The sequence below is a fragment of the Cloeon dipterum genome, chromosome 3 (assembly GCF_949628265.1).
Source record: "Cloeon dipterum chromosome 3, ieCloDipt1.1, whole genome shotgun sequence".
Lineage (NCBI taxonomy): Eukaryota > Metazoa > Arthropoda > Insecta > Ephemeroptera > Baetidae > Cloeon > Cloeon dipterum.
The window spans coordinates 2,786,789-2,814,281 of NC_088788.1; the positions used below are offsets into that span (position 1 = coordinate 2,786,789).

General features: G+C 41.6%; 1 protein-coding gene across 5 annotated transcripts in view; it reads left to right on the forward strand.

The window, feature by feature from the left end:
* Positions 1 to 27,493, forward strand: part of zfh2 (Zn finger homeodomain 2) — a 230,132-nt gene that overhangs the window by 36,956 nt on the left and 165,683 nt on the right. For 2 of the 5 annotated variants that reach the window (XM_065483197.1, XM_065483202.1), the window contains one exon: positions 21,801 to 26,957. In XM_065483197.1, coding sequence (XP_065339269.1) covers positions 21,801 to 22,375 — 575 coding nt within the window. In that variant the 3' untranslated portion in view covers positions 22,376 to 26,957. Of the gene's footprint in view, positions 1 to 15,044; positions 15,114 to 21,800; positions 26,958 to 27,493 lie in introns of those variants that run through there. The other 3 variants (XM_065483198.1, XM_065483199.1, XM_065483201.1) reach the window with 3 other exon arrangements.

Below are 27,493 nucleotides of genomic sequence, written 5' to 3' on the forward strand. Positions count from 1 at the left end.
TCTTAATTATAGAAGCAGCAGACGAAGGTATAATTCCGTCCCGACCTTTCCTCATAAAAAGGTCGGAGTCTCTTTCTCCAATGTCAATAATGATCCAAATTAATGCGGAATGAATATTTAACGCAGATGAAGATTGATCATGGATTCGTCTCTCGCTGAGAAAATCAGCTGATGAATAATGCTGTGCATCTCGCAAAGAAAGTAAAATGGCATTGAAGATGCATTTTGAAGCAGGTGCTCAGCATGAGCATTCATCACATTATTTAGTTCAAAGAGTGAACTTGATCTGGCTGCATAAAATACATAAATCATTTATTTTAATGGAAATGTTGGAGATTTATTTATTTCCATTTATAATATTCTTCCCTTCAAATGAGAAAAACAATTTTTAATTCTAAAAAATTTAATGTGAGCAAAAATAGAAACAGCATATTTTTATTTGCTTCTAAAATGGACTTAAGTTTTGCTGCGAACTCAAACAAAGTTGAGTTTGAGCCTGCCTTTGCACTCGAGGCTACCGCACTTGAGGCTGCCGCACATCGCGCATACAAACAAAAAATCGGACAAACATAATTGAGAGCCGGAAACGCGGCTTATCAAAATCAAAAGTACACACGATCCACGTGCAAGCAAGCAGAAGTGTCAATTTATTTATCTGGGACACAATCAGCAGTTAGCACCGGTGTAAAACACAGAGCGGAAGTGCGCGCGGCGCTCGTCTCATGCCCAATTAGCATCGCGCGCGATCTTAATCTCCGAATTGAAGCAAAAACTCACAAACACACGCTGCATGCTGAATTATTTACGCCGACGTCTCAATAATGCAGCCGGGCTCTCCCGGTTATTAAATTTTTGCTGCATTTTTACGGCCGACGCGAGATTTATCCACGCCGATGTGACACATGAATTGTTAAAAGCAACGCTTCATGCGCGTCCGCAGGGAGCGCGTGTGTGTTTGCGATTCCTTGTCTGCGTGACCTTTGCACCCTGAGGAGCCAAGCGGTCTGCCCGCGTGTGCCCCACCACTGCACGGCCGAGGAAAAAACGTTTAGAAAGAGATTGTGTTTGTATCGGCCGGTTTGATAGTTTGCGAAAATTCAAGTCTGTCCGTTCTCGTCTCTCGTCATAAGGCAAAGTTTGTAGACACATTAGCGGAAAGTTTATCGTCGTCGTCGGTCGCGGCTAGAATATAATATATATATAATTGCGACAGCGCGCGTCTTTTGCTTTTGCTTTTGCATAATTAGGAGCCGGAGATGAAAGAGGACCTGCAAATTTTTAATGCCTCATTATGCAGATTCATGCAAATGCAAAGCAACACGAGCGATTTGCATAAAAATTATTGCTGCCTGGGACAATTTATTTAATCAGGCGAAAATGCAAATGCATAGAAAATAGGTAAATAACCAAAGTTTGTTTAATTCATGCGCTATCTCTGCGCTGTGAGAAAGAAAAAACATTATTCTTTTTCCCTTCTTAATTTCTACGCTAGTCAGAGCCGATGATCATAAATTCAGCAGCCGCTCCGGCATATAATGCGGGGGATTTGGATTTTTTTAGATTGCAGCTGGGGGAAAAGCTCCTCTCGTCTTGGTTTCCTAGGCAACTCATGAGTCAGATTTTTTTAAATAAAGCAGGAGAGAGAGAGAGAAACTACTTTGCCTCGGCCGCCGCTTTTTTTAATGTGAGGGGGAGTTGTGTGTAATATGCATAGGGGCTGCGTGCTGATTTAAATTGCTGCGTGCGTATGTGTGCGCAGATAATGCAGGAGGGGTGCACACTGCGCTCACTCAGGCAGGCCTAAAATAATTAAATGAAATATTCACTATGCGCTGGGCCGGAGCGAAAAAAATAAAATAGTGCACAGAATACGGCGGGCCATGCCGATCGGCATGGCGAAATGACTTCAGAGCGGAATGAAAAATCCACGGCCGCGGGAGAGGGTTTGCTGATTATGCAGGGCGAGTGAGTGGAATTCGGATCGCTTTTGCCTCCGACGCAAGCAGACATTATAATATGCTCCGGCAACTTTGAAAGACCCTCGGGGAATTTGGATCTGAATGAAGAAAGTACGTGCACTGCAAAATTGTGAAAAATTATTTATATTTCCTCTAGAAATTGGGGAATACGCCGTGGACAGGGCTGCAAAAAACCTGAATTTTATTTAAAAAAAATGCAGTGCAGGTATTTTTTTTTTAATAATTTACTTCTTTTGAACTTATAACCTCGAGTTGAAAAATTGGGGCAGCAAAATTTCTGGCGATGGTGAGGGACAAGCAGCAAACAGTTAGCATCTACTAGCCGCAGTTTGATGTTCTGTCGTCCCACAACAATCCAGTACATTTAAGGAAAAGCATCTTTTAGATAATTTGGATTAAGAGACTTACAGAGGCTTTTTCGTCATTTTCCCTTTCCCTTTCTGCGATTTTATTTAGCTTGGAGAGTTGGTCTTCATTCTACAAATCAGAAAATATATTAAAATATGTCTTTAAATCTTTAAGTAAAAACTCGCAATCCACATCTTCCTCGGTAGTATTTCTGCTGCCTTCATAATATGAGCTCTCGTTCTCTTCTGGGTGAACCAATTTCAGCTGGAAGACAAAGCTATACGTTTCAATCCATGGCAGTTTTAGGGCAAAACAAAAATCCTAATTAATGAGTTTTAATTTCACACTGTCACCTCTATTCATATTTTTTTTTAAATATTCCTACTTCAATTCCCAAAACAACGTCCTTTCTTCGTGCCGAGAAGAGGGTTTTCATCTGACAGCAAGCACACCGGGCATTAAGAGACCTGAAAGAGGAAAACTAAATAGATCATTCGGAATTTTCACTAAACACTGCACGATTAACAGCCAATGAAACTATTAATCACATAATTTCGCCTTATGAGCAAATGATGCGCTCGATAAACGAGAATTTAAACACGTAAATATTGCGAAGCACGTGGGGATGACGCCATGATGTAGGATGTGGTGGCGGAAACCCCGGAAACGCTAGGACGCCTCGATTCGGTGGTGAAGAAAAGTATTCATGCAGGGCGGGAGAATTAAAAAAGCTCGTCAGGTGCCCAAGAACACAATAGAAAATACAATTTTTTACAGTGTAAGATCAACATCTAAATCGAATTTTCAAAAATTACTGGAACAGTTAGGTGCAAAACACGGCTGAAATTTCAATCACGTCGCTCTGCGTGGTATAATAAGAGCGATTATTGGCTGCTCTTTTGATCTGCAACAATATAATTTCCGTGTGTACCTTTGCGAGTCGGCTCGTTCAGCCCGAGTGTGTGTGTGTGTGTGTGCGAGCATGCTGGAAAAAGAAACAATTTTTATACATCGCGGGCTGAGAGTTATTGTAAAGAGCACGTAGCATAAAATCGCAATAAAAGATCACGAAGATCGTAAGTCATGCAAGAAATTAAAGTGGAGTGTATTAAAAAAAACTGCTGTTATGCATTTGTGATTACCGTGGAAGTAATAATATTGCTTGCAGAGCTTTCCCACCGCCAACTGCGCGCTGGCCGTCCGATCGAACGAGCAAACTCTCTGCCGCCGATAAATCTATCTCCGTTCGAACGGAAGATTTTCGCCTCTAATACTCACTCGTCGAAAGAGCGAGCAGCAGCAGCAGCAAATTTGCGTATGTGCAGACATTATGCCCTCGTCGGTTCACTCCGGCCGGGCTGTGCGATGATTTCGAGCCGAGCATTTATTACGACCCGGGGCAAAGCAAGACGCTTGGTCGGCGCGCAAAAATCCGAAGGAGGCGACTTAGCAATAATAATAAACGGACTATGGAATTCCTACACCCTTCCTTTTATCATGCAAATCGTAGCCCAGAGGATTTATAAGAGCCATATATATACACGGCTCGAGCGGCATCATCAGCACTCATTTTGAAAAATATATCAAGAGGCCAAGAAGGCAGGAATTTGCGCCTGGCTATAATTAAACCAATTAAAATACATATATGTATTCCGAACACACACACACACCGACATTATGCCTCAAAATGCTCAGTATTATTTTATAATCGCGTTTCTCCGCATTAATAATCGTATGCGAAAAATGCCAGCCTTTTTATACTCAGCTCTCAAATAATAATCATGTAGGGAAAATGTCCCGAGGGAAACGGCGCGGCCTGAATCAGATCCACAACTTTTATTAGCACCAAAAAAACCGCTCTTCAAGAACCTTTTTGTTGCATTTGTGTTTCAAACTTTCAACATCGACCACCATAAACATTTTAACAAGCAGGGCTGTGAAATTTATACTGGTTTTTGGTCAAAAAACAATTGTACATGGATTCATTAGAAGTGCAACTCGTTTGTTACATAATTTTCAGATTCAAAGTGATTTTCTTGCGGATCAGCAGAGCAACTATGCTCACCCCTCCCCCACAATCAGAACACAACAAACCAAAATACAAAACATTTTTATATAAAAATTAATATATCACAATTTTTTCGTCATTTTCTTTTTAAAAAAATGAACTCACTACAGGTAGAAAATGTAGAAACTGCTCATTAAAACAGAGAAATAAATGATTTAGGAACGCTAAATGTATATTTTCATAAAAAAAGGAACTAAAAGTGCGTCTAAAAATTTTGAATTAAAAGTTCATTCAGGCTGGAAAATAGACCAACAATTTTTTCAAGACTGCTTATATAACCTAAAATTTTAATTTTAACAAAAAAAATACTTGAGACAATATTGTCCTATTTACACACTTAAAGATAAATTTAAAATCTTCTATTGCATGATTCGAGCTCTTTTAATAACCGGCAACGGTTGGAAGCTTCAAAAAAATAAAACCTGTAGTTCACAGCCCTACTCGAAAGATGCAATGAATATTATCACTCGCTCGCTTACGTGGAATTCGCAGCAATGATTTACTTGGCGTTGAGAACATACGATCACTAGAAATGCGATCGCGAGTCGCAGCAGTTTTGCTGTCCTCATGTTCTGGGATAGCATTCATAGTAGTTTGAGAGTACTTGCTGAAGAGTTGCCGCGGTTGTCTCCTATCCATCTATCGGTCGCTGCTTGCCCGCCCTGGGTGAAATACTGACGCGATTGGACCGGACTCTGGCGCGCGCGCGTCTATAATCATCGATGGATGGATTTTTAATCATAATCCGACTGCGAGGAATGCGCGCGCGAACACCAACTGCTCATTATGTAAATTTCGGGCGCATTCTCCAGCAGAGATTAGTTGCTGTCAAAAATTATGACATCAATCTTTTGATTCTTTAAAAGAGGAACTGGAAAAGCCTGGAAAATGCTTGTTGCCAATGCCTAAACCCGTCCCTTAGGATTCAGTTAAAGCCTTAATTGACCTAAGGAGCGCTGTAATTTTTTGAGAAAATTGGCTCGAAATAGAAAGGGCTGTCTCCTTACTTGAAATCCGATTTAATTTCAAAAGCAAGAGTTTCCCCAATAAGTGGCATACAACGTTGGACAGATCTCGACCAGAGGAATCGAATAAATATGCCAAAGAAAATACGTTCAAGTACTGTCAAGTTTGGAGAAAATTGAAAAAATTTGAATTTTTATTGTAGGAAGGTCATTTTTTACTATTGCAAATTGTTGAACAAATTGTTTATCGGTCAATTGTTTAAGGTATCCAACAATTTAAATAATTTTCAATTGTTGCCCAGTATCAAATATGACGGAGCAAAGACACTCAGATATATTTATTAAAAAGCTTTGTATATTTCATTCAAAATGAATATTGAGACGTTTTCTTTAGCTGCTGGTAAATAAATTAAATAAAACGGAAATAAGTATCAGCTAAAAGGAATTTTCCTCAGCATCAAACAAAACATTCTCCAATGAATTTGTTTGAATTTCTCTTATGTAAATATAAAGAAGAGAATATCACTTTGAGAAATACTCCCATTTGCCGGGTTATTTATTTTATAAGTGGCGAGGACATTGCGGGGCACATTTGAATCTGTTTACTCCACATGTTGGTAGACTATTCGCGATGACCAGAGAGAGGAAAAGGTCCAACGAAAAGCAAGAGTGGCCAACATTTGGCCAGCAGTGCGCGTTGGGTTTATTATTTAATTTAATATTCCACTCAGGCAGGGGCCGAGAGTTAGAATGAGAGAGAGCGCAAAAAGAAAAACTTGATTTTCAAACAATACGCCATCTCGCAAAGGCACAGAGGCACGGTATATAAATTTTTTTATTATTATATTGGTCATGAGAGAGCGAGAGAGAGAGAAGCTCGTCTCCGCGCCGCTTTTTACCGCAAAAGTATGCGAGGCGAGTTTCGGATATTTTAAAACGGAAAAAAGATGTATAATTCACATCCAACGCCGAAAACAATGGAGCGCCTAATGAAAAGGAACATCCATCTTCGCATCTGATGGTCCCTTAATTTTTTGTCGAATAATTTAACCGCGGCAGTCAGGAGCACGCAACGCCCGGCCTTTTAATTACCATTTTCTCTCTGGCTCTCTCTGCTCTGTCGGTAATAGTATTACAAAAGCACACAAATTCCACGTGAAGAATTTAAAGAATTTGTGGCTCCAACGTACCTCGTCAGCACCCCGCTGGCCTATTCACCCTTAAACATAGAGCATCCTAATGTGTCATCGTTTGTTATTATATTCACCTTTGTGTTCCATTCACTAAATTCCCTGGTGTTCAGATCGAGTGAATCGAGATTTTTCTTTTCGCGTTTTGTATTTTTAATGTGTGTGTATGTGTTAGGGGAATACCTCGTTGTATATTGTGTTAATTCAAAGAAGTCTTTCAATGCTCGCCACCGTCGTGGATGAGCCATTCCATAATTTTATTTGCCTCGTTTCTTTCCTCTAAAAGCCAAGGATAAGGATATGTGGTAGAAATGGAAAATTAAATCAAAAAGTCTTTAATAAATAGAAAAAAAATATAATTCTAAATGGAAATTATTGTGCTTTCTCCTTCCACGAACGGAAGAAGAAATAGATGTCCTCAGAAAACCAGATTTTAGATCAGAAATGTGAGTTTTCCACGGTAAAAGAAAGTGATGTGAACTAGAAAAGATTCGCATCCATGTGTGCTGCTACATTCTCTCATTTCATGCAGATTTGCGTCAAAGCGAAGAAGGCGCGTCCTGCCCCCGAGAAATATAATTGCAGGGCGATGCAGATTGCATCCAATAAGCGCCGGGAGAAGAAGAAGATCCAATCACACACGAATGCATGTAGAGCCCCGTGCTGCTGCATATGTACACACACATACACATACATGGGAATAAATATGCATGCATGCCAATCGATCGAATCGCCATAGCAACGGCATGTAATTGACAAACTACTCCAGCTCTCTTCTTCTTCTTCTCGTCTTCTTTCCTCTCACAGCCGCCTGCCGTCTTTTTAATATTTTCCTCTTTCTATCTCGAGAAAGAGAGAGAGAGAGCGCCGGGAAATTAAACGGCCATATTGAATATTGTGAATAAATAAACTGCCTGCTTTTTCGAGAGTCTGCAATTTTTCCCGGCCCGAGCAACTTATTTCCTCGGGGCTGATGCGGCGTCGCCGCCACCACTGCCGCTGCTGCTTATTATCGGCGCACACTCATATTGCATTATTCACGTCAGAGTGGCTCCAATCCCTTCGTCTTCCCTTTGCTGATTGCCGCCCCGCCAGGCGCCGGCTTCTTTTTCGTTTGCACTCATTTGCTCCGATAGATTCTCTCTCGTTCTGAGGAATTATTATTTTTTTCCGTCCTGTGCAGCCGCCGCGGGTAATCCGAAAATTGGGCAGTCGTCTGCTTCCGTCCCTAATCGAACTGGAAACACGGTGTTCGTTGAGAACAAAATAAGAAACTTTTGATAATAATTCTTCATGCAGAAATAACCCCGTGGTCTGTATCGGCATTCCGAAAAACACGAGTGTGAGTATCAATGGAACGCAATGTTGGGGCCTTTTTACGACACAGGATCAATAAAATTAGCTAGGTTGTTTGGAGAAGGAAGGGACAGATTAAAAACTAGGCGCTTGATCCGAAACAACGTCATGCGTTTTTATGCTCACATGCAAGAATTAGGTGCTCATTCAGAGGTAATAATGAGACGGGTGTATGGTGCGCGCTTTTTTCATAATGAACACAGGATGGGCGTCCACCAATGCATGGCAATGATCAACAGAAATGACTGCCGAGCGAGCGCGTAATTAACCAGCCATATTTATTTTTAATTCCACCAATCTTAACCTTTGATCGTTTTTGTTTAATATAAAATGAGCTGGAAAAGCAAGGATTTCCCACGGAATGGTATTTTCAATCGATTGCGAGGAGCGTTGACCCCCGCCAGCCAATCAGAGAGAATCATTCATGCACAACTGTGCAATAATAACAACAATAATAATCAAATTGCTCGCTCGCTCTCTCAATCTCTCTCGCTGGGTCGTTCTGCTAGGAAGAAAAATGCGTGTCCCGTCCTGGTCCCGCAAAAGTGCATAACTTAATTTGGTCCACCCACCGATGTTGCACACCTTTTATGTGGTCAACGTGTAGAAGTTGCGCAAAATGCAAAACTTATTTTTTCAGGAGGGGGAAAAACTGTTATGTTGCCAGCATGTTTAGAGCACAGATCAGCTGTCAGTGGTTTTAGTTAGAACTTTTTGTGCTTTAAAAGATTTTAAAAAAAAAAATTGGTCTATGCGCCGAAAATGTAACGCCTTTTATGGTGCCCCTCATGCTGCATGCATGTTTTGCAAAGAAATTTCGCGATTTGCTTTACAACCTTTCGTCTGATGTTTGCAATTTATTGCAGCCTCTTAACATAGGTATAGGGGAGATATCAAGCACCTGATTTTTAACTACGCTGGTAGATTTTTAATAAAAGCTCAATAAATTTGAATCACTTTTGAGATTTCCGGGTTAGATTGTACCTTTATCATATTTAAACACCTTATGGGATGTTGTTAAAAATGGTAAGCCACAATTTTGAATGAAAATTTAAGTTGCAATAATTCTGGCTTCCATTTTTAAAGAAATCCATGTCATAATCACTTTTTGCGTGACCAGTGCTTGAATGTGTCGTATGAACCGAAAATTTTCTAGGTAAGCACATAAAAAATTAAATAATGGTGCACTTTCTCTGCTTTAGGCTTTGTTGAACTTTTGTTAATAAACAAAGAGGGAAAATCGATTGACAACGTGTGCTGGGTGGTCTTGTCCTTTGTGTAATTAAATCTTTATGTGCTTTTAAAAAAAAATTATAGGGGTTCGGGGTTTTTTTTTAAGTCAAAACCGCTCATTGAAGTCACCTTGACAATACGAAGGTGTCTATAGCCTTCAAAACAACAAAATAAATTCCTCCCCCGTTCAAAATAAAATAATATATACTTTACTACCGTGCGAGGCGACACGGCGGCTAGGCGGCACGGGGTTCCCCGGCTCAGCTCCGCTCATCCCATACCTTCACTGTAAATGTCACGATTCTTGCTGGTCAATCATCGGCATAATGAATGATTTATAACCCGAGTCAAAAAGAATCCTCTTTTGTGCTGCAATTTCCTTTCAAATAGCACAATTTCGGACGCGGTGTTTCATCTTTTATTATACCTTCAAACTTTTGAGGAACTTAAAGCGCACTATTCGTAAAACACCTGCTCTTTAGCCTCTATGTGTATACCTGCGGATCCTCCCTCAAAGAAACATTTTTAATTACCTTTTCTTTGTTGCCCAAGGACAAAGCTGAACTTCATAAATGTTTTGTCATTTGAATCGGTCTTTGTCCAAAATTCTCTGTGATTTTTTACCGACGATATCTTTCATGCCCTGACAAGAAAAATTGAAAATATTGAAGAAACGTTACTTTGTTTGGAAGATTATCCTACCCTAACACAAATCCCTCAAAAGACAAATCACATTGTTTGACGAGCTTAATATATATATTTAAACCGACGCAACGCAATACAAAAGAGAGAAAATTCCTGCAGCAGCCAAGACGACCGGACCAACCCTGAGGACAAACTGGACGAGGAGCATGTAATTCGTACAATCGCCATCGCAGCAAAAAGATGAGCCTTCCGTCCCCGATGCAGTCAAACGCATTCCCGGGATCAAGTGTTACACATGTCGTCCCATCTACCACAAGTCGCAGTCCACACACACGCAGCCCACAACAACAACTTTAATAAAATTCATAATATAGGAAACCATCCTAATTCCTTCCTATAGGTGTTTAAAAATGTAAACTATAGGTTATATTTTCCGGGAGTGAAACTGCTTCTTTTCTCTAGGCGCCTTTTTTTGGATGCAGCTTTTAGCATAAAAAGACCATTTCACCGACGGAGCAAAACCATCCCGTCCCCGAAATAAATTCCTATAAATTCGCCGGCCGCACTGCGCGTGTACGTGTGCTATATCTTCTTTTCTGCTGGCCGGATAATCTAGCCGTTGGTAGTTATTCATGGTTAATACCCCATATTGCATTCGTCTTGATTTCGGAGCCGACAATTAGAATCTATGGCGCCCACCAACCAGCGCCGCTCCGCACACTAAACGAAATATGATGCTCAGGGTACAATAAAATTGGACCAAAAGACGGAATTCAGAAAAAGCTTGCAAATGATCTTGAGACATTTTTGTTAAAAATTTAAAAGGGAGCGGGATTTCTGTTTTTTTTTTAATTTATGTTTTTAAATTTACTAATTTTGAACTTATAACCTCGACTTGAAACATTGCGGCAGCAAAATTTCTGGCGATGGTGAGGGGCTCGCAGCAAATAGTTAGCATCCCCTTTTCGCAGTTGTATGTTCTGTCCTCCCACAACAATCTAGTACATTTAAGGAAAAATATCTTTAAGATAATTTAGATTAAAATATTTAGAGAGACTTACAGAGGTTTTTTCGTCATTTTGACTTTTTACTTTTCCCTTTCTGCGATTTTATTTAGTTTGGGGAGTTGGTCTTCATTCTCTAATTCAGATAATGTATTAAAATATACCGTATGTTTTAGAATTTTATTTATTATTTTTTTATGAAATTCAAACTGGAATATTTTTTTACAAAGTAAAGACTCGCAATTTCGCAATCCACATCTTCCTCAGTAGCGAATTTCTGGCGCTTGGCTGCCTTCATACTATGAGCTTTCGTTCTCTAGTTGAACCAATTTCAGCTGGATGGCAATGCTCTACTTTTCAAACGTCCATCCATGGCAGTTTTAGTGCAAATTGTGCTGTGATCCATTTCATTTCCTTCAGAATCCTAATAAATGAGTAATTAATTTCACTTTGTCCACTCTATATTCATATTTTAAATACCTAAATTCCCAAAACAACATCCTTTCTTCGTACCGAGAAGCCTTTGGGAAAATGATGCGCTCGATAAACGAGAATTTAAGGACGTAATTATTACGAAACACATAACGCCATGATGTGGCCTGCGGGGACGGAAACATCGGAAACGCTACGACGCCTCGATTCGGTGGTGAAGAAAAGTAGTCATGTAGGGCGGGAGAGTTAAAAAACCGCTCTTAAGTCCTATTCGTTGAGTAAAATCACACAATAAAATTCATCCCAAATAAAAAACACAACATGATTGCGTTTAAGCTCGTTAGGCGCCCAAAAAAACACAACCGCGCTTTGCAATAAAACATAAAATATTTCCAGTGTATATTAGCAAATAATATGGAAAATACCAAATCAAGAACTAGTAACAGTTTCATTTTAAATTTTGTCCAATTTCTCGTGAAATTCCTCTTGTCTCAATTTATCCAAATGTGTGCGAATTTTGAGGAAAATTTCCCTTAATTTCGAATTGAATCAAGATTCTCAATAGGGCGACCTATTAATACGCAAACTTTAAAGCCGATTAACCTGCAATTTTAATTTTTCAAATGTTAAATCGGAAAATAAAATCTCCATGCATGAGTTGCGACACCTCTCCCGGGACCAAAATTGACATCTTTAAACAAACTTTAAATTTCATTTTTAAGTTAACAAATTTTTGCAGAAAAAAATCCCCTTAAAAACACAGCAGAATCTGAACGTGCAGTTAGAAAAATTAAACAACCCGTGTACGGTATTTAAAAAATAAAGTTTCCCGAATCGCTCCGGAGACTGCAATTCCCAGTGGCTGCCTGGGAGGCGGACTTGGGGGATGCTAGCTGGAAATTAATCTTTGGAGAAGTGCAAAGAAAGCTGCTGGTGCTGCCGCTGGAGGAGTGAATAAATATTAGGTCCTTTGAGCGCGGGCGAGAATGGAAGAAGAAGAAGCTCGCCGGGGCGGGCGGCGGGATAGTTCTAGGCGTCGCTCGCCTCGCTCGCTCGCTCGCGTCATATTATGTAAATTTTTCTCTTTTCCTATATTACACAGCCTCGAGACGCTCTCCTCCTCCTCCTTCTCTTGATATTACAAAGTCCTATTAGATTTACCCTCGCGCCGAGTGTAAAAATGAGATAGCTCGCTCGGCGTTGGCGGCGCGGGCGGGTGTGTGTGTGTATGCAGAGGAGAAAATTGAGGTTTGCTTGCTTTTTTGCACCGCTCGCTCCCGCTCGCGAACGGGGGCGGACTGCTCCAGCAGCCACCCGGCCGGGGATTTTTCGCTTCTCTCGCTAGCTGGAATTATAACGAGAGGGAGTAACTCCTTGACTGACTGACTGGCTTCTCCTCGGCTGAACAAATGTTTGCCTAGCGAGATGAAGTTTCAGACGAGCTAGGCTTAGCTCTCGCTGCCGCACACGCCGGCGTGTGCAATCAAATTTTGGCCTAAGAAGTTTAAACTGGGATGGCGCACGCGTGGCCCCTGCCCCGAGAAATGCCTTAAACCGGTCAATGTCATATATTCCACTATAGGTACCCCTCTAATGGCCAAATGCCATTAATCAAAATTTTAGTTGAAAAGTAAGGAATGCCAGCTTATTTATTTAAATTCTAACCTTAAATAAGCAAAAGGTACGCAACTGAATTCTTATCCAGGATTTAAATGACAATCGTGATGTGTGAATTTGCGCTATCAAAAAAAATTTTCGTACTCATCACTGTAAACAAAGGTCGAGTTCCAATCACAAAACAGTTGTAAGCGATGTTCTCCTGTTGCTCAAAAGGTATAGTGGTCGCTGTGGCTGCACGGCGAGGACCGGGTAGATGGTCTTAGGTGGACTCAGGGTGTCGAGGGTCCAAACCCGCCGCCCGTACGACGCCCGGGAAGGCTTTGCAGGCCGTCGATTCAAACAGTACAGAACGGCCCCGCAGGGCACCTGGGGTTACAAGCAATTTGTCAGAAAGCAGCCAAAAATACATCAAGTGCCCAGAAGTCACTTGGGAAAATAGGAAGCCCAAAAATTAAAACTGTAACTTACGTTATAGTACAGCTTAACAGTTAAATCGGATCCGACTCAGAATAGAAGTCGCAAGTTGGCTGAATGCACACCATCTACACGATGTGTGCTTCGCCAGTTAAGGTGTTTGGGCTTCTGACAAATTTACTTGCAAGCGAATACGTATGCACTCGCCCCCACTTAGTGCCTGCTCAGGAAATTGGCTCGTCTATTTTAAATAGGCGAAGGTGCACTCTCACAGCAAAAATTCACAATATATTGGTTCGAGCGAAACTTAAACAATTCAAATTTTGATAGCGCTTGTGTGTAGGGGAGATAGTAGAAGGAATAGAGCAATAAAAAAATTAAAATTAATTAATCTCTTTTCGAATAATTACGTGTCTGATTTAATCTTAAGCCAATGAACTAAACAACGTTATACCCCGATTGTACGCACTCTGTTGACAAACAGAATGCATTCATCCCCACCCCCGCTGGGATTTTTACAACCTATTGTATGCATTAGTTTTTGTAAAAAAAAACTTGTTTTGTCCGTATGTTTACAAAGTTTCGTACAACAACAGATAAGAGTCAATTTTCACGGCTACGAAAGGACAAGATTTTAGTTCATAAAACTCGAACAACACATACATCATTGTAGGGACACGAAAAATGGTAAATTTCTCACATCAGAGAGCGTATCGAGCGTCGTTAAGTCCGTTTAATTTTCGAAACAATAGATATTTCTCTAAACCGCTTGGAGGATAAATTTTTGAAAGGTACAGACAGCTATAAAAATTTGTGCGTTTGACAGAAATAATATTTTTCTAAAAGTAGCCATGGAAACGTTATTTTAGCAAATAAAATGTGGGAAAACTACCGTTTACAATAAAAAAATGCAGAAAAATACCAACGTTTTGCAGACTTTCCAACCATTGAAAGCGGAATTCATGGTTTTAATCCATTGACATTAGTCTGATTATTTAAAAATCCGGATTTGTAGGTTTCTAGATGATGCCAATGTGTTAAATCGGCCCCACAGCATTTTAACTTTTTTAATCAAACGTTTTTTCAAAAGCCAGTAAATTTTGCTGTCATCGGCGGAATAAATATTTATGGAGGCGCGGGCATGGCACATTTTTCACTCAGATTTCCATTATTATTTCCTCGCACCCCTCGGCGACTGCGAGAGAGAGAGAGAGAGAGAGAGCACGTGCTGCCTGCCCGCGGAAAGGGCTCAGAGCGCGGCGAAATTGAATAATTCGAGGAGCTCGTCTAACGGAAATTAAAACGCAATCCGAGGTGCAGAGCGAGAAAGGGCGTAAAATCGGCCAATCTCATTAGCAATTCAGAGGAGCCGGCTCGATTTCGCGCAGCTCTGCGGCGTTTTCAGTTTTGTCTGCCAGAGCGAGCGAGTGAACGTTAAAATATATTAATAATTTATTAGGATTTTAAGGCCTGGCCGCTCTATTTTTTATGCCATGCGGTGTTATTAACAATGAAACTACCTGCCAGCAGCGCCGGTTTATGCTCGCTCCAACCCTTCTGCTGGCTGCATCCCTTCTTGCAAATTGAACTCACACACACTCACACACACAACTGCATATTTTATGTGCGTGCAGAGAGAAAGAGAGAGACACAAAGAAAGCATACATACATATATGTATAGGGGACGAAAAGGAGCGAGAGCGAGCGGATCTGTTGTGTAGAATAGATTTTTGATATATTTGAAATGTGATGTGGAAGTGGTTCTACATGTGCCAATTATTTTGTTCTAGAATTCGATTTCAACCATGAGGGACCAATTACCACTTCTTCCTCACATTAAACACACTCTCGAGCGCAAGGTCAGTCTTTTCAGTTTCAGTTTTGCTCTATATATATTATTTTGAATTTAATAATGCCCTTGATTTTAGTTGCTAGCACTTTGCTGTTTCCTGTTTTTGCAGTAGCTCTAATTTTGCTCTGTGTGCGTGTGTGTCTTTGTGTGTGTATGTGTGCTATACACTGTAGAGTACACTCCGCGCATAGGCCTGTAGCTTGTAGGTCGTACGGTACAGACTGAATCGATGAATAATATGCGCAATGAGACGCAAACATTCTTATAATGCACATCTTTTAGCTCGTCTTGACGTCACCGCGATTGCTAATTGGCACGATTTGCAATTTGAAAAGCTGGCGAAAAAAAAACAGCAGCGGGCATACATTTATTTGTAATAACCTTCACTTATTGTAATCGCGGAGGGCAAACTCGCTGTAATATGCAACCCTCGCGCTTTATTATTTTTTATTCTTTTTACCTGCCGCGCGCGCGCGTCTCGGTAATGCATGCAGCACGCTCTGCATATTTCACGCCGAATCCGGATTCGCCGAGTTTAGCATCTCAATGGGGCACGCACTTTTTTATCATTCAAATTCGGCGCGTCGGCCGGCCGCGTGCTCGCGGAATTGGTATGCACCCTCTGCGCGCGGCTGATTGCGTTCAATCGCAGATGCACCTTTGCGGACATTTGCATACGCGCGCGCCGACCGACGAGTGTGTGCCTTTTTTCGCCCTCGGAAGCACACCACACACGCGCGTGCGTTTTTGCATAATTTCCATTTTTTACCCTCAAGGCAGGAGGATGACACACGTCGGAATTTGCATCTAAATGCCGATGCGTGCCGCCGATCTTTCCTTTGCGTCGGCCGAGGGGCTGAAGGAATGGCCAAATCCGTAAAGCTAATTATTTCAGAAAGAAAGAAAGAAAGAAAGAAAAGCTCTTAATTCCATGATTTTAAAATGTTCCAAACAAGGGATAAAAAGAGCAAACAAACTGTTGAACGCAGGTCACAGGGTTGCAAAAACCCGCATTTTTAAAAAAAAAATGGAGCGAAGTGGTAAAATACGTTTTTGTTCAATTGTTACCAGTTTCTTGCAGGAAATGTTTTCCCCTTTATTTTTCAATAATTTTCTAATTATTATAACCTCGACTTGAAAAATTGCCAGAGATAAATTTTTGAAGAAATTGAGGCAGCAAAATGGCAATTTAAAAGAAAATATCTGCACAGTGGAGGAAATTTTGGGTACTCCAACCGCAAATTTTAGATTTTCACAGAAGAAAAATGGAATAAATTCATTTCTTGCAATTCTTGCGCAAGAAATTGGTAAAAATTGAGTGCCAAAAACCGTTAAAAACCAGCGGTGGTAGGAAAATGAAACCCTGCAGGTCAAGAATTCAAAATAATTTGAATTTTGGGAAAATTTCCAAAATTTACAGTGCTTGCCCACATTTTCAAGGCATAGATTTCGATCCCTCTCGTCTGGGAAACCCTTTGTTGTTAAATAAAATAAGATTTCAAGTAGGGAGACAAGTAAGTGCTCCATTTGAAAAGCATGCAAACTTCGCAAAAACATTCAAATCAATCAGTTTTTTGCTTTGGATTTCCAGCAACAGCAAAACGAAAGGATCGAATTTATTTCTCTTTGAAATGGCGAACAATATGCCAACTGATGATGACTCCTTTCAATATGCGTGTGAACAAATAACGACTTACTTCGATTCAAAGTCGAGGAGAATTCTCATGCACTAATTCCCCGATAGGTCATAACGCACTTTTTTGTGCCCGCCCGGCCGGCGTAATTTATTCCAGCCGGCTTCAACCCCTATTGATACAATAATAATCATTATCATCCCTCTCTGTCTACTTCTAAAGCGTCTAATATTCTTGGGGGGTAGCGCGCGGCGGTGCGCGCGGGGTGAATGAGAAAAAAACGTTTGCTCGAGACAGATATTATGCATAAGGGAGCGGAGCACACATAAAAAACAGTCGTCGCAGGTTTGATATTAAGGGAGGAAAAAAAATAGATGAGAAAAGTAGCGGCTGCCATCATGGATATACACATTACTGTGTACACATAATAATAATAACAACATGCAGGCCAGGGGGAGCGAAAAAAACAGCTAGGCGCGGCTAGAAGAAGCGCAAAGTAGAGAGTACTTTCGGCTAATGCAGCAATAATAAATTCTGGCCCGACGCGCGATATGAGAATCGGTCACTGCTGCTAGGGATGAGTAATTTTATTAAAAAGATGGCTCCGCAGAGCATAATGAATCATTTTCCTTTTTTATGTATGGAATATGTATAAAAGTTTTTGTGCACGCTCTGCAGAAATTCGGCAAATCAAAAGAGCAGCAGAAAAATTGACTCATTAGTGGAGTAAAAAATCGTTAGCGAGAGCAGCTCGTTTCTCATCTGAATAGAATCATCCCCCGGCCCACCCTCCTCCCCCCGCGTCTTCAATTTAAATTTGCAATCTTATTAAAAGATAAAAAGAATGAGTAGGAGGAGGAGGAAAAAAGAGAGCGCTCGCTCGCTCTCTTCTGCATGCTCGCTCGCTCACTCTCCGAGTCTGCAGTATAATTCCGAATAAATGAGTTTTTCGATTGAATTCATTACAAAGCTTATGAGACGCCAGTTTGTAATTGTGTTCGTTCGTTCGTTGGTTGGTCGTCGTTGACAACGTCGACGAGCAGGCTAAATAAGAAATAAGAAAAACGCGATTTAATTATTTTTCCATCTCAAGAAGAGCCAGCCTCTTCTACCTTCTTATTTGCTTAAACAGATTTTAAAATGCATGTTTCCCAAAAAAAAAATGCCAGAGATCAAAAGGGTTGCAGCCATAAAGTTGATGAGCGGAAGAAAAAAACGGCAGATTTTCTCTCACTCTCTCCGCATAGCTTTCTCCCCTTTTGTTGAATCAACACGGCCGGATTTTCCTGCGCCTTTTGCGGTGGTGTTAATTACAATTACAACACCAATTTCTCTCTCTGGCTTTTCTTTTTCGCCCCTCGTTAAGAGCAACCCTTTTCAGCTCCCCCTCATCTGCATGCAAAACTGCGTCTTTCTCTCTTGCTCTCGCTCGCGCCGGCTCTCCGCCTTTTCCATTCATTTGCGCCCCGAGTTCATTACGAGGAGGAGCAGACTGCTGTTCTTTTCATTAATGAGTCGCTCGCTCAATTAAAAGGCCGTGAATGGAGGAAGAACAGAGCGTGCTGAATGGAGCAGGCAAATTACAAGGGAAAGCAGCTTTCTCGCCTTTTCCGCCACCACCGCCACCGCCGCTCTTAATTGGTGGCGCAGCTTTTACAAGATTGACACCAATTAAAAGGCGTTAAAAAGGGTGCTAAAGCGGTTTAGCAGGGGATGAACTTAACCCGCGCAGACGGAATGAAAGAAGGGTTGTTTTTCCTCGCGGATTTGATGGGAATAATTTTTAATAAATTGTATATACTTAAGATTTATTTTATTTTTTAGAAACTTTACCAAGTAAATTAACGTTTTTGCGTTTTTGGAGCTTGATTAATACAAAAGGAAATTCCTGTCGCCGCCGTTTTTTAGTGAAAGCGCTAGAAATCACTTTGGGTCCCAATTTTTGCTCCTCGGGCTTCTCGCAAACGAACTTTGCTCGCATATTATTTGATATTCATGGCCAGAGGGCGACGGAGCCATGCAGAGCAGACGAGGAGGAGAGCAGCGCAGACGGCTGTAATGTCTTATTTTTATTGATCTTTCATCCCGCAGCAGCAGCAGCGGCGGCGGCGGTGGCGGCGGAGCTCTCGCTCTCACTCTCGCACACCCCTTGTACACTTTGCATCCGAAAACTTTTCTGTTCCCTTCTTGAAAAATTTCTGCACCCCGCGCACGGCAGGATGATTTTTTGTTTTGCACCCTCATGAGTAAAAAATTGCCATAGGGGCAGGAAAAAATTTCCGTGGGGAGTGGCTGGCTGGCTGGCGTTCGGAAAGCGAGCGATAATAATTTGGATGTTATAATAAAAAGCACCCTTGCGCGCGGCATTGCGTTCTGGCAGCAGGAGAAATTTTAATTAGAATTTCGGTTGAGCTGCTCCTCCTTTTCCTGCAGCCGCGCGGAGAAAGTTGCTGTCGGCTTTTTATGTGGAAATGAAAAGAAGCGTGCGTGCGGTTGTCACAAAAGCCGAGGAAAATATAGAAGCTCTCGGTCGGTGGATTAATTTATTCGCGTTGGGCGAGTCACAGCTGATCGAAGGCTGGAGCGGCGTGCATGATGGGTGTCTGTGCAAAATTATGCAGCCCGCCGTTCGGCGGTAATTAAGGGAAAAAGCGCGCGCGGCGCACCCACGCCTCGTGCGAATGGACCACCTACGATTGATGCAGGAATGCGATTTTGTTCTTTCTTGTGCGCGCTCTCGCAAGCCTGCTGAATAATTGAATTGTGACGTTCCTCTTCTCATGATCATTATGACTGCTGCTGGCGGGCAGCGGCAAATCCAATAATGAAAAATACACACACAGCGCCGAGAAAAAGGAGCAAAGCCGGGATTTGGCGCGCACAATGGCTCGAGTAAGCCGCGCGCCTCGATCTAATATATGTATTAATCAAGCAACGTGCTCTCATTATTGGCCAGCCAAAATCAATAGAGCGGACGAGAGTTGCGAAAGAAAGAAAGAAAAAGAAAGAAAGGAGGGAAAAGAAAGAGACTTTTTGCCCATTGTTCCTATTCTTTCGGCTATGATTTTGCGACAATTGAGCTCAAAATTGCCGGCCGCCTTTGTTGCAAACGCGAATGCGCCGAACAAAAGAAGCAGAAATGTATCTCGCAAGCCCTGCGGAAACTGATCTCGCCACAATTACCCGCTGATAATTCCAATCTTGCTTTTACAGTTTTCCCATCAGAAAATCCGCAAAGCTAAAATGACTTGGATATTTTGTCATTAATTTTCCTTGAATAATTATCGCTTTTACTGCTACCGTAATTTCTGAGAAAACCGGCGCCAAAGTTTGCATGCTAATCAAATTTATAATCTTTCCAGTCCTGATTTCTTCACATTATTTATAGATAAATAAATTGTTGCTATAGTCCTGCACACAATAATAGATTTTTCGACCCAAACAATGCAAAGCGTTTTCGACCGTTGTGCTGCATTGTGAGATATTCACTTTCACGCTTAGTGCAAACTAGTTGTATAATCAAAAAGGGTCATATTGTGGGTCAAATTGAATTTTGGCCAGCACTCGTTGAAACTAGAGAGCGTGCTGCTTGCTGTTGTGCACATTTTCACGGTCGGCTGGCAGGCAGGCAGCGACCGAGCGCGTTTGTTGGAATAATTTAGGCAGGCAAACAAAACGCAGAGCGTCAGCCGGGCTTAAGGATGTGTCGTAGCGCGTAGTCAATTAACGCTAATTACAAGTTCAATTAAGCTTTTCGAACGTAATCGACGGCTTCCTGCCTACGGCTTTGCGTAACAAAGTTAGATGAGAGCGTGTACAAGTTATTATCATCGAGAGGGAGGAGGGGACCGCTGAAAAAAAGAAATTAATTTTAATAATCAACGACTGCCCTTCATTATAGTGGATAATATTTGCCTGGTGCGTTCCTCCAGCAGCAGCAATTGGACTCAATCGTAATAAAGGCAATTTAGAACGCGTTGGCTTGGCGAGTTGGCGATCCTGCCCTACTCTCGCGCTCGCTCGTGTGTCCCCTGCTTATGCCTGCTGGATATCCACAGATAAATCACAATCAGCAGCCGCGCGGATGAAAGGAACGAATTAACCGCGACGGCCGCGGCTGGAAATTAATTCACGCCTACTGCAATTAGTCCCGTTTTAAGTGGTGGACAATACACCGCGAGTATCGGGGTCGAGTCGGGCTCATTTCGCTTAAATTGCGGCCTCATTTGAATTTGTAGCAGTCGGCATGCAATGCAACACGCCTTTCAGATTGACCTAAACCGTTCCGAAACCGATGGCCCAAAACTGGCCCATGCATGTCACTTAAAAAAATTTATTTTATTTGAAATCTTGAAGAGGGTAATTTTGTAAAGGTGTGGCCAAACCCCTGAAAATTGAATAATTAGTATGATTTATATTTTTTTATTAATGTTTAAAATATTTTAAATCGTTGCATGGGAAAATTAAGGAGAGCACCGGGGTCCGGGTTGCGATCTGTGTTGGTTCCCGCCGGTCAGAAGTCAATAATGGAGGCTTTCAACGTGCTTAAATTAAATTTTTCATAGTTGTTTGAATATTCGCCAATTTAGAAGCTGCGCAGTAAACTTGTGCACATCTTAAGTATGCGCATCATGTTCAGATCGCTTCTCCATCTCATAGGGAGTCTGAAACTCATTACTGCGCATGCGTGACTTAAATCAAAACCTTCTGCGCAGTCGTAATTACCACCGGGGGCCGGGTTGCGATCTGTGTTGGTTTCCCGCCGGTCAGAAGTCAACATAGCGTCGAAATAACGTAGGCCAATCAGGAGACGGTCCAGCGGCCAATCAGAAGCGTCGAAAAAGAGGCGTGCCGAGCTAATAATTTCATTCTCGCGTCTTTTGTTACATTTCCATCAGCCTGATGTGCAATTTAACGGTCGATTTTACGCCCAACGCCTCTAGCGGCCGCAAGAAAAATTAAACTGCGGCAATGATTTATTTGTTTCTGTTTGTCATCACCTGAACAAAAATAATTATTTCTAACATGTTAACTTGACCATGGTGTTGTTTTTGTTGCAGCAGTGGGCACGCAGCCGTTAGCACCGACGCCGCAGGAGCCACAGTCGAGCGGGGTTCCCCAGGGCACCAGCCTGAGCAAGTTCAAACTGCCAGCGAAAACGGTGGGCGAGATCGGGCAAGCGTGCGCCACTGCCGGACACACGATCGTGCGCTTCAGCGCAGACACGGAAGGCTTGTCGGGGGCGGCGATGCCTCCGCACTGCCGGCACCTGGAGAAGGAGGCGGCGTTCATCTGCAAGAAGTGCCAACTGGCGTTCCCGACGGAGGCGGCCGTCAACGGCCACCAGCGGGCCGCGTGCTTCGCCGGGCCGGCCGCGTTCGAGCAGCGCGGCCACGTGCGTCTGGTGCAGCTGGGCTTGGAGTGCCGCGCCTGCCACGAGACGGTGGCGACGGCGGCGCAGTTGTTGCAGCACTGCGCCTCGCAGCAGCACGAGGCCAACACCGCGCAGCCCGAGCTGACGCACGAGATGGAAGACGTGGTGAACCAGATCACGGCGCTGGCGGCGCAGGCCTCGTCGGCCGCCAGCCCGAAACCGGCCCCGGCCCCCATGGAGGCCGGGCCCGTCTCCGGCTAGGACGATGATGAATCAACAACCAACCAACTTGGACGACGACGTGCTTTATTCAAAAAGTTCCTCAACGCAAGCGTTTTAATAGCAAGTAATGTAACACACTCTCACTCACCGAAAATGGGCAAGATGCCGCCCGGCGGCCACCGGCGGACAGACGCGGCCGCCCAGGCCGCTCGGCGCCGCCTTGCATACCGAATCGATTGACTCTTTCCGTTGTTTTTGTGTAAATACTTTGAACTTTGACGGAGCCATACATAGTTATAAAAAAAATAATCACTCGTAAAATTATACTGTGGCAAAATGTGACGCGCGTACACACACGTACACTCACTCTCCTCAAATAAAATGAGGAAGACTCGTATATTGATTGTAAACTATCTGATTTTTGATTGAATTGCGAATATACACACTCACTATATAGAAAAAGGATCAAGGAACTTGGCTGTTCACTCTCACCTCGCTGCGAAAGTAATAAAAGAAAATCACAAAACGGTCCTTAAATAATACTGAACATTAATTTGAGAATATTCTAGCGTTTTAGCCTAACTCACACGGCGCGCGAAAATCAATTCGAAGTAATAATCTCGACACACACATATATACACACACACACACACACACGATGAACACTTACACTCACACACTACATTACTTAAAAATATGAGAAGTCTACTACTATCTTAAGCTAACTCACTACTACTTATAGAGATTCTATGTGTTTCTGTGCTTTTTCAGATGTTGAACACACACACAAACACACACTCGATTATTAACGTGAAAGATATCGTTCAATGTTAACTAATTTTTGCGCCGAGCACGGAAGCGTTTCTTGGCGTCGAAATAAGAAAGAGAAGAAAGAAAAAAATTGAGAGCTATTTACATACTTAGAAGAATCACTCACACACTCACAGACACCGACGAAAGCAAATGTTGATATTTTTATGGCGAGAAGGTTTTTCGTTCCTAAACGCAACGGCAAGAAGAATTCGAGTAAAAACGAAATTCGCGGACCTTCTTCGTTTTTTGATAAATGTCTGATCTTTTTTATGTGAATGCTCGCAACCCTCGCACCGCCGCACTCGTCTCGCAGTGGGCGGAAAATTGAAAAATGTTGACGTGAATGAACGAAAATTAATAATCTTAAAATTTAATTAATTCTAGTAAGAAAGAAATCGGAAATACACTCACACACACACACTCACATACACACACACTTACGCAAACACAAACACACTCTCGTATAATTCCTAGCGCTTAAGTGTAAATTTAAGGCAGAATGGGTGTTTAACTCGGTCACACACAAAGGTCTGGCACGAAAATGAAACCGGCGGTGTCCTAATAATCGCCGCGGGGCCCACCGAGGGGCCCGCGGGGCCCCGGGACCGTAGCTGGGGCGGCCCGGGCGCCCAGATCGTCTTTACGCTCCAACATCAAACTCACAATCGAGGGGGCGGCCGTGCCCGGGAGGCCCCCGCGGGGGCCTCGAGGGGCTCGGCCTCTCCCGCCCAGCAAACCTAAGGTTCCTATAATAGATCATATAACTTTAAGTAAGGTTCCTCGTAATAAATATTTGAAAGAGAGAGAGAAAGAAAGAGAAACAAACGGTGACGACACACACGTACAGCTTTTTTCTATATAATATTAAACTCACACGACACACGACAAACACACACGAGATGGCAAAAAGAAAGAAACAAAGTAATTGTACTATTATCATTAGTTAAGTGTGCTGTTGGTGTAAAATTCGAGGAATTGAAAGCCGAAAAAAACGCGTTATTTCTCTGCTCTCGTTTCTCCCTGAGATGTTCTGCACATTACGATTCTGTCTCTTTTTTAAAAACTAACTAACAAACTAAGTTGTATGCGGTGCAAAATTCCTTCAACTGTATATTCGATTATTGCTCGTTCCTGGATGGATTCAAGTGCCCCACTCACTATTCTCTTTCGATTGAGAAGCTGCTGCAAAATTCCTACACACAAAACTACTAAACTATCAAAACTGCTGCAAGCATATGATCAATGTCTGCGTGTTGATTGAAATGGTTCCTAACGAAACAACAATAAGCGCGAAATAGTTATTTTTTCATTCGAGAAGCGACTCAAACTCACACACTCACACTATAACACACTGCCTAAAACTGTAATAATCGCATTCACACGAAAACAAACAAACACACAAGAAGACAAGAGTATTAAAATTCTACCTCTCTACGACGCAGATGCAAAAATAAATGAAATTGATCCGCAGCTCTGTTCCTATATACGATGGATGCTACTCGAAATTTTTTTCGATTGACAAGCAACTCAACTACTGGATTTTGCAGTTGTATGTTACACACACACACACTGAAAAATAATAACTCTCGGTTCCATTTTCTTGTGATAATACGAATTGTTGGCTCTCCACCTCCTCCTGCTGCATGCGCGCTGGCAACGAACTGAGATTCTCGCATATCCAACAAAAAATAAAAACACTCTCACTCACTAACCCGCGCAGAGTCTCTCTCGCTCGCTTATGTGCTTTTTCACACACGCACTATATATGGTGTAGGAAACTCTCTCTGCTCTCTGTCTCTCTCTATCGCTCTGTCCGAAATTAACCCCAATAACCCACCAACCCCGCTGCTACTAACTCTATTTCTCGCCCAGGAACTCACTCTCTCGACGAGGAACCAGACGATTGGACACCGCCCGATAAAAATTCCGATTTTCTTTGTTTCGTTTACAGTAGCAGCGAAGTGTTTTGTTTTTGAACTGCGAACCATGCCAAGAGTGAAATAATATACATACCCTTTCCCGCCACGCCCACCGTTCAAGTCTCTGAAAGATTCAGAGTTCGCGTTGATTGTGATGTAAATAAACACAGAGTTTAAGAGATAGAGAGAGACAGAGAGGGAGAACAAATTTGCCGCGTGTGCAGCCTCTCCGGTTTTGTTGTGTAACCAGGGTCCGGAAAAACCAAACTGTTTTTTGCGGGTTTTTCTGCAATTTTGTGCATTTTTCAGAAACACATGCATTCCTATGGAAAATAAAAAATTCTCATCATGGATTGGTGGAACCGGTGGCTCTAATACAAATTTTGGTGATTTTGAAAAATCCCTATTTATTGGTTCTCCGACGGATCGCCAAAAATAGGGATTTTTCAAAATCAGTATTAGAGCCACTGGTTCCACCAAGAGACTAAAAATTTTAACTCTCTGCATAATTTTCTGAAATTTGAGCCTCTTTTCGAGCGAAAATTGACTATTTTCGGGTTAAATTCGGAAAAATGCGGAAAAACCCAGCCGGTTTTTTGCGCAAAAAACCGGCTGGGTTTTTCCGCATTGCAAAATTGGTGAACCCTGGTTGTAACGGACAAATTACTCGCAATCTTAAATTATGTGCATGTAAATTGAATATAATATATATAAAATAGACTGAAAGCTGAAGAATTTAAGAATCCTCTTTTGCTGAAAGTAATGTTTAGGAACAAAATCTCTCCTCTTTTTTAAACCACACACTGTGTACAATACTTTAAATGTCGAATTAGTTGTTAATTAAATTATTTTGAATCATCTCCGTTTCTCCTTCCATAACGATAGACGCGGATTATTCCAAAGTGGCGGTCTCACACGCAGCATCGTGTTTACGTTTTAATTTATTAACGTGCGTACTCACAAACGTAGAACAGTGATTTTCCGTTCGAACATTAGTGATGCGGTTGCAATTCTCTCTGTAAGGACAAGAATGTTCATAAACGTAAATGGCGTTTTCTGTGTGGGTTTGTGAATTTGAAAAATAAAAATAAAAACGCAAAGTTGTTCTATCTCTTGAGGGGGGGATCGACACTACTTCTGAGATGGAGGAGATAATTTTTTATTATTAGTCTGTCATTCAAAAAGGCAGCTCAGTGATAGTGCTGAAATCAAGACGCAAAAAAATGATCACACGAATAAAGCAGTGTGCGCGCGTCGCGTCGCGCCGCCCCAAATATCGCGGGGCCGACGCCGCCCGCGCGCATACTGTGTTATTTTTAAGGAGTTTAATGGTATATAAAAATGAAAACGCAAAAAATGTCTACCTCAGCACTCAAAAAAGTTCCTAATTCATTGAATAATCGATAAATAAGAAATATATTAATAGAAATAATAATTTTTAAATGCGATGAGATGAGTATTAGTGACGAAAACCAATGCGATGATCGACTACAAATCCGTTATTTTCTGCTCATTTTCTCGATTCAGCATTTTTGGGTTCACCGAATTTTGGATTTGAATATTCTGTGACTGTATTAGTTGTACGACTATACAATGATAGGTTATCTCGCAATATATTTGTTGAAGTACATTGTGCTGCCTTTACATATTATTGCCATTCGTGGACACAGATTGCTTGTTTTTTAGTTGTGATTGATTGTTTGTGACTATAACATACAAAAAAAATAAAGAAAACCACGCGCATACACACAAGTAAACGTTATACAACTCTATTATGATTGTCAAAGAAACAGACAAAGAGCTGCGAGTTTTTCTTCTCATTTACATCCGCAATTGTTTTTCGAGCTATTTGTTCGTATGTACATTTTAAATATAATTATATATGATTGGTTGATTGATTGATGAGTGATTCGCCTCATTACTGTACTACACATACACACACGACACACACACACACAAGCGTAAAATCTCACATTTATGAATGAACACTCGGACACACGCAACACGGAAAAAAACACACACATTCATCTTATGGTATGATCGTTTGGATCTGTAAAACAGGCCAACTTTTTGTATAGTTAATGTTGTAGATTGAACAAAATGGCTAAAATACAATGCAAACGTAAAAAAAACTCAAACCACGTTTCATTCCATCCAACAATCCTTTTAGAATGTAAGAAGAAATTCAGGAATAAATTAAAAATCGCTCATAATTTAAGAATAAAATATGAAGTTAAATATTTCACAAGAACTGTCAGATTTTTACTAAAAAAACAAATCAGCCTAATTAATTTTAATCCACGTAATAAAATTGCTGAAAAATTTAATAGGCACTTTTTCGTTGCTAGTATTTTTCGTTATTTAATTAAAAAAATTGGTTAGTAAAATTAGGAATGTTATATGAGAGTTTTTCGCTCTTAAAAGC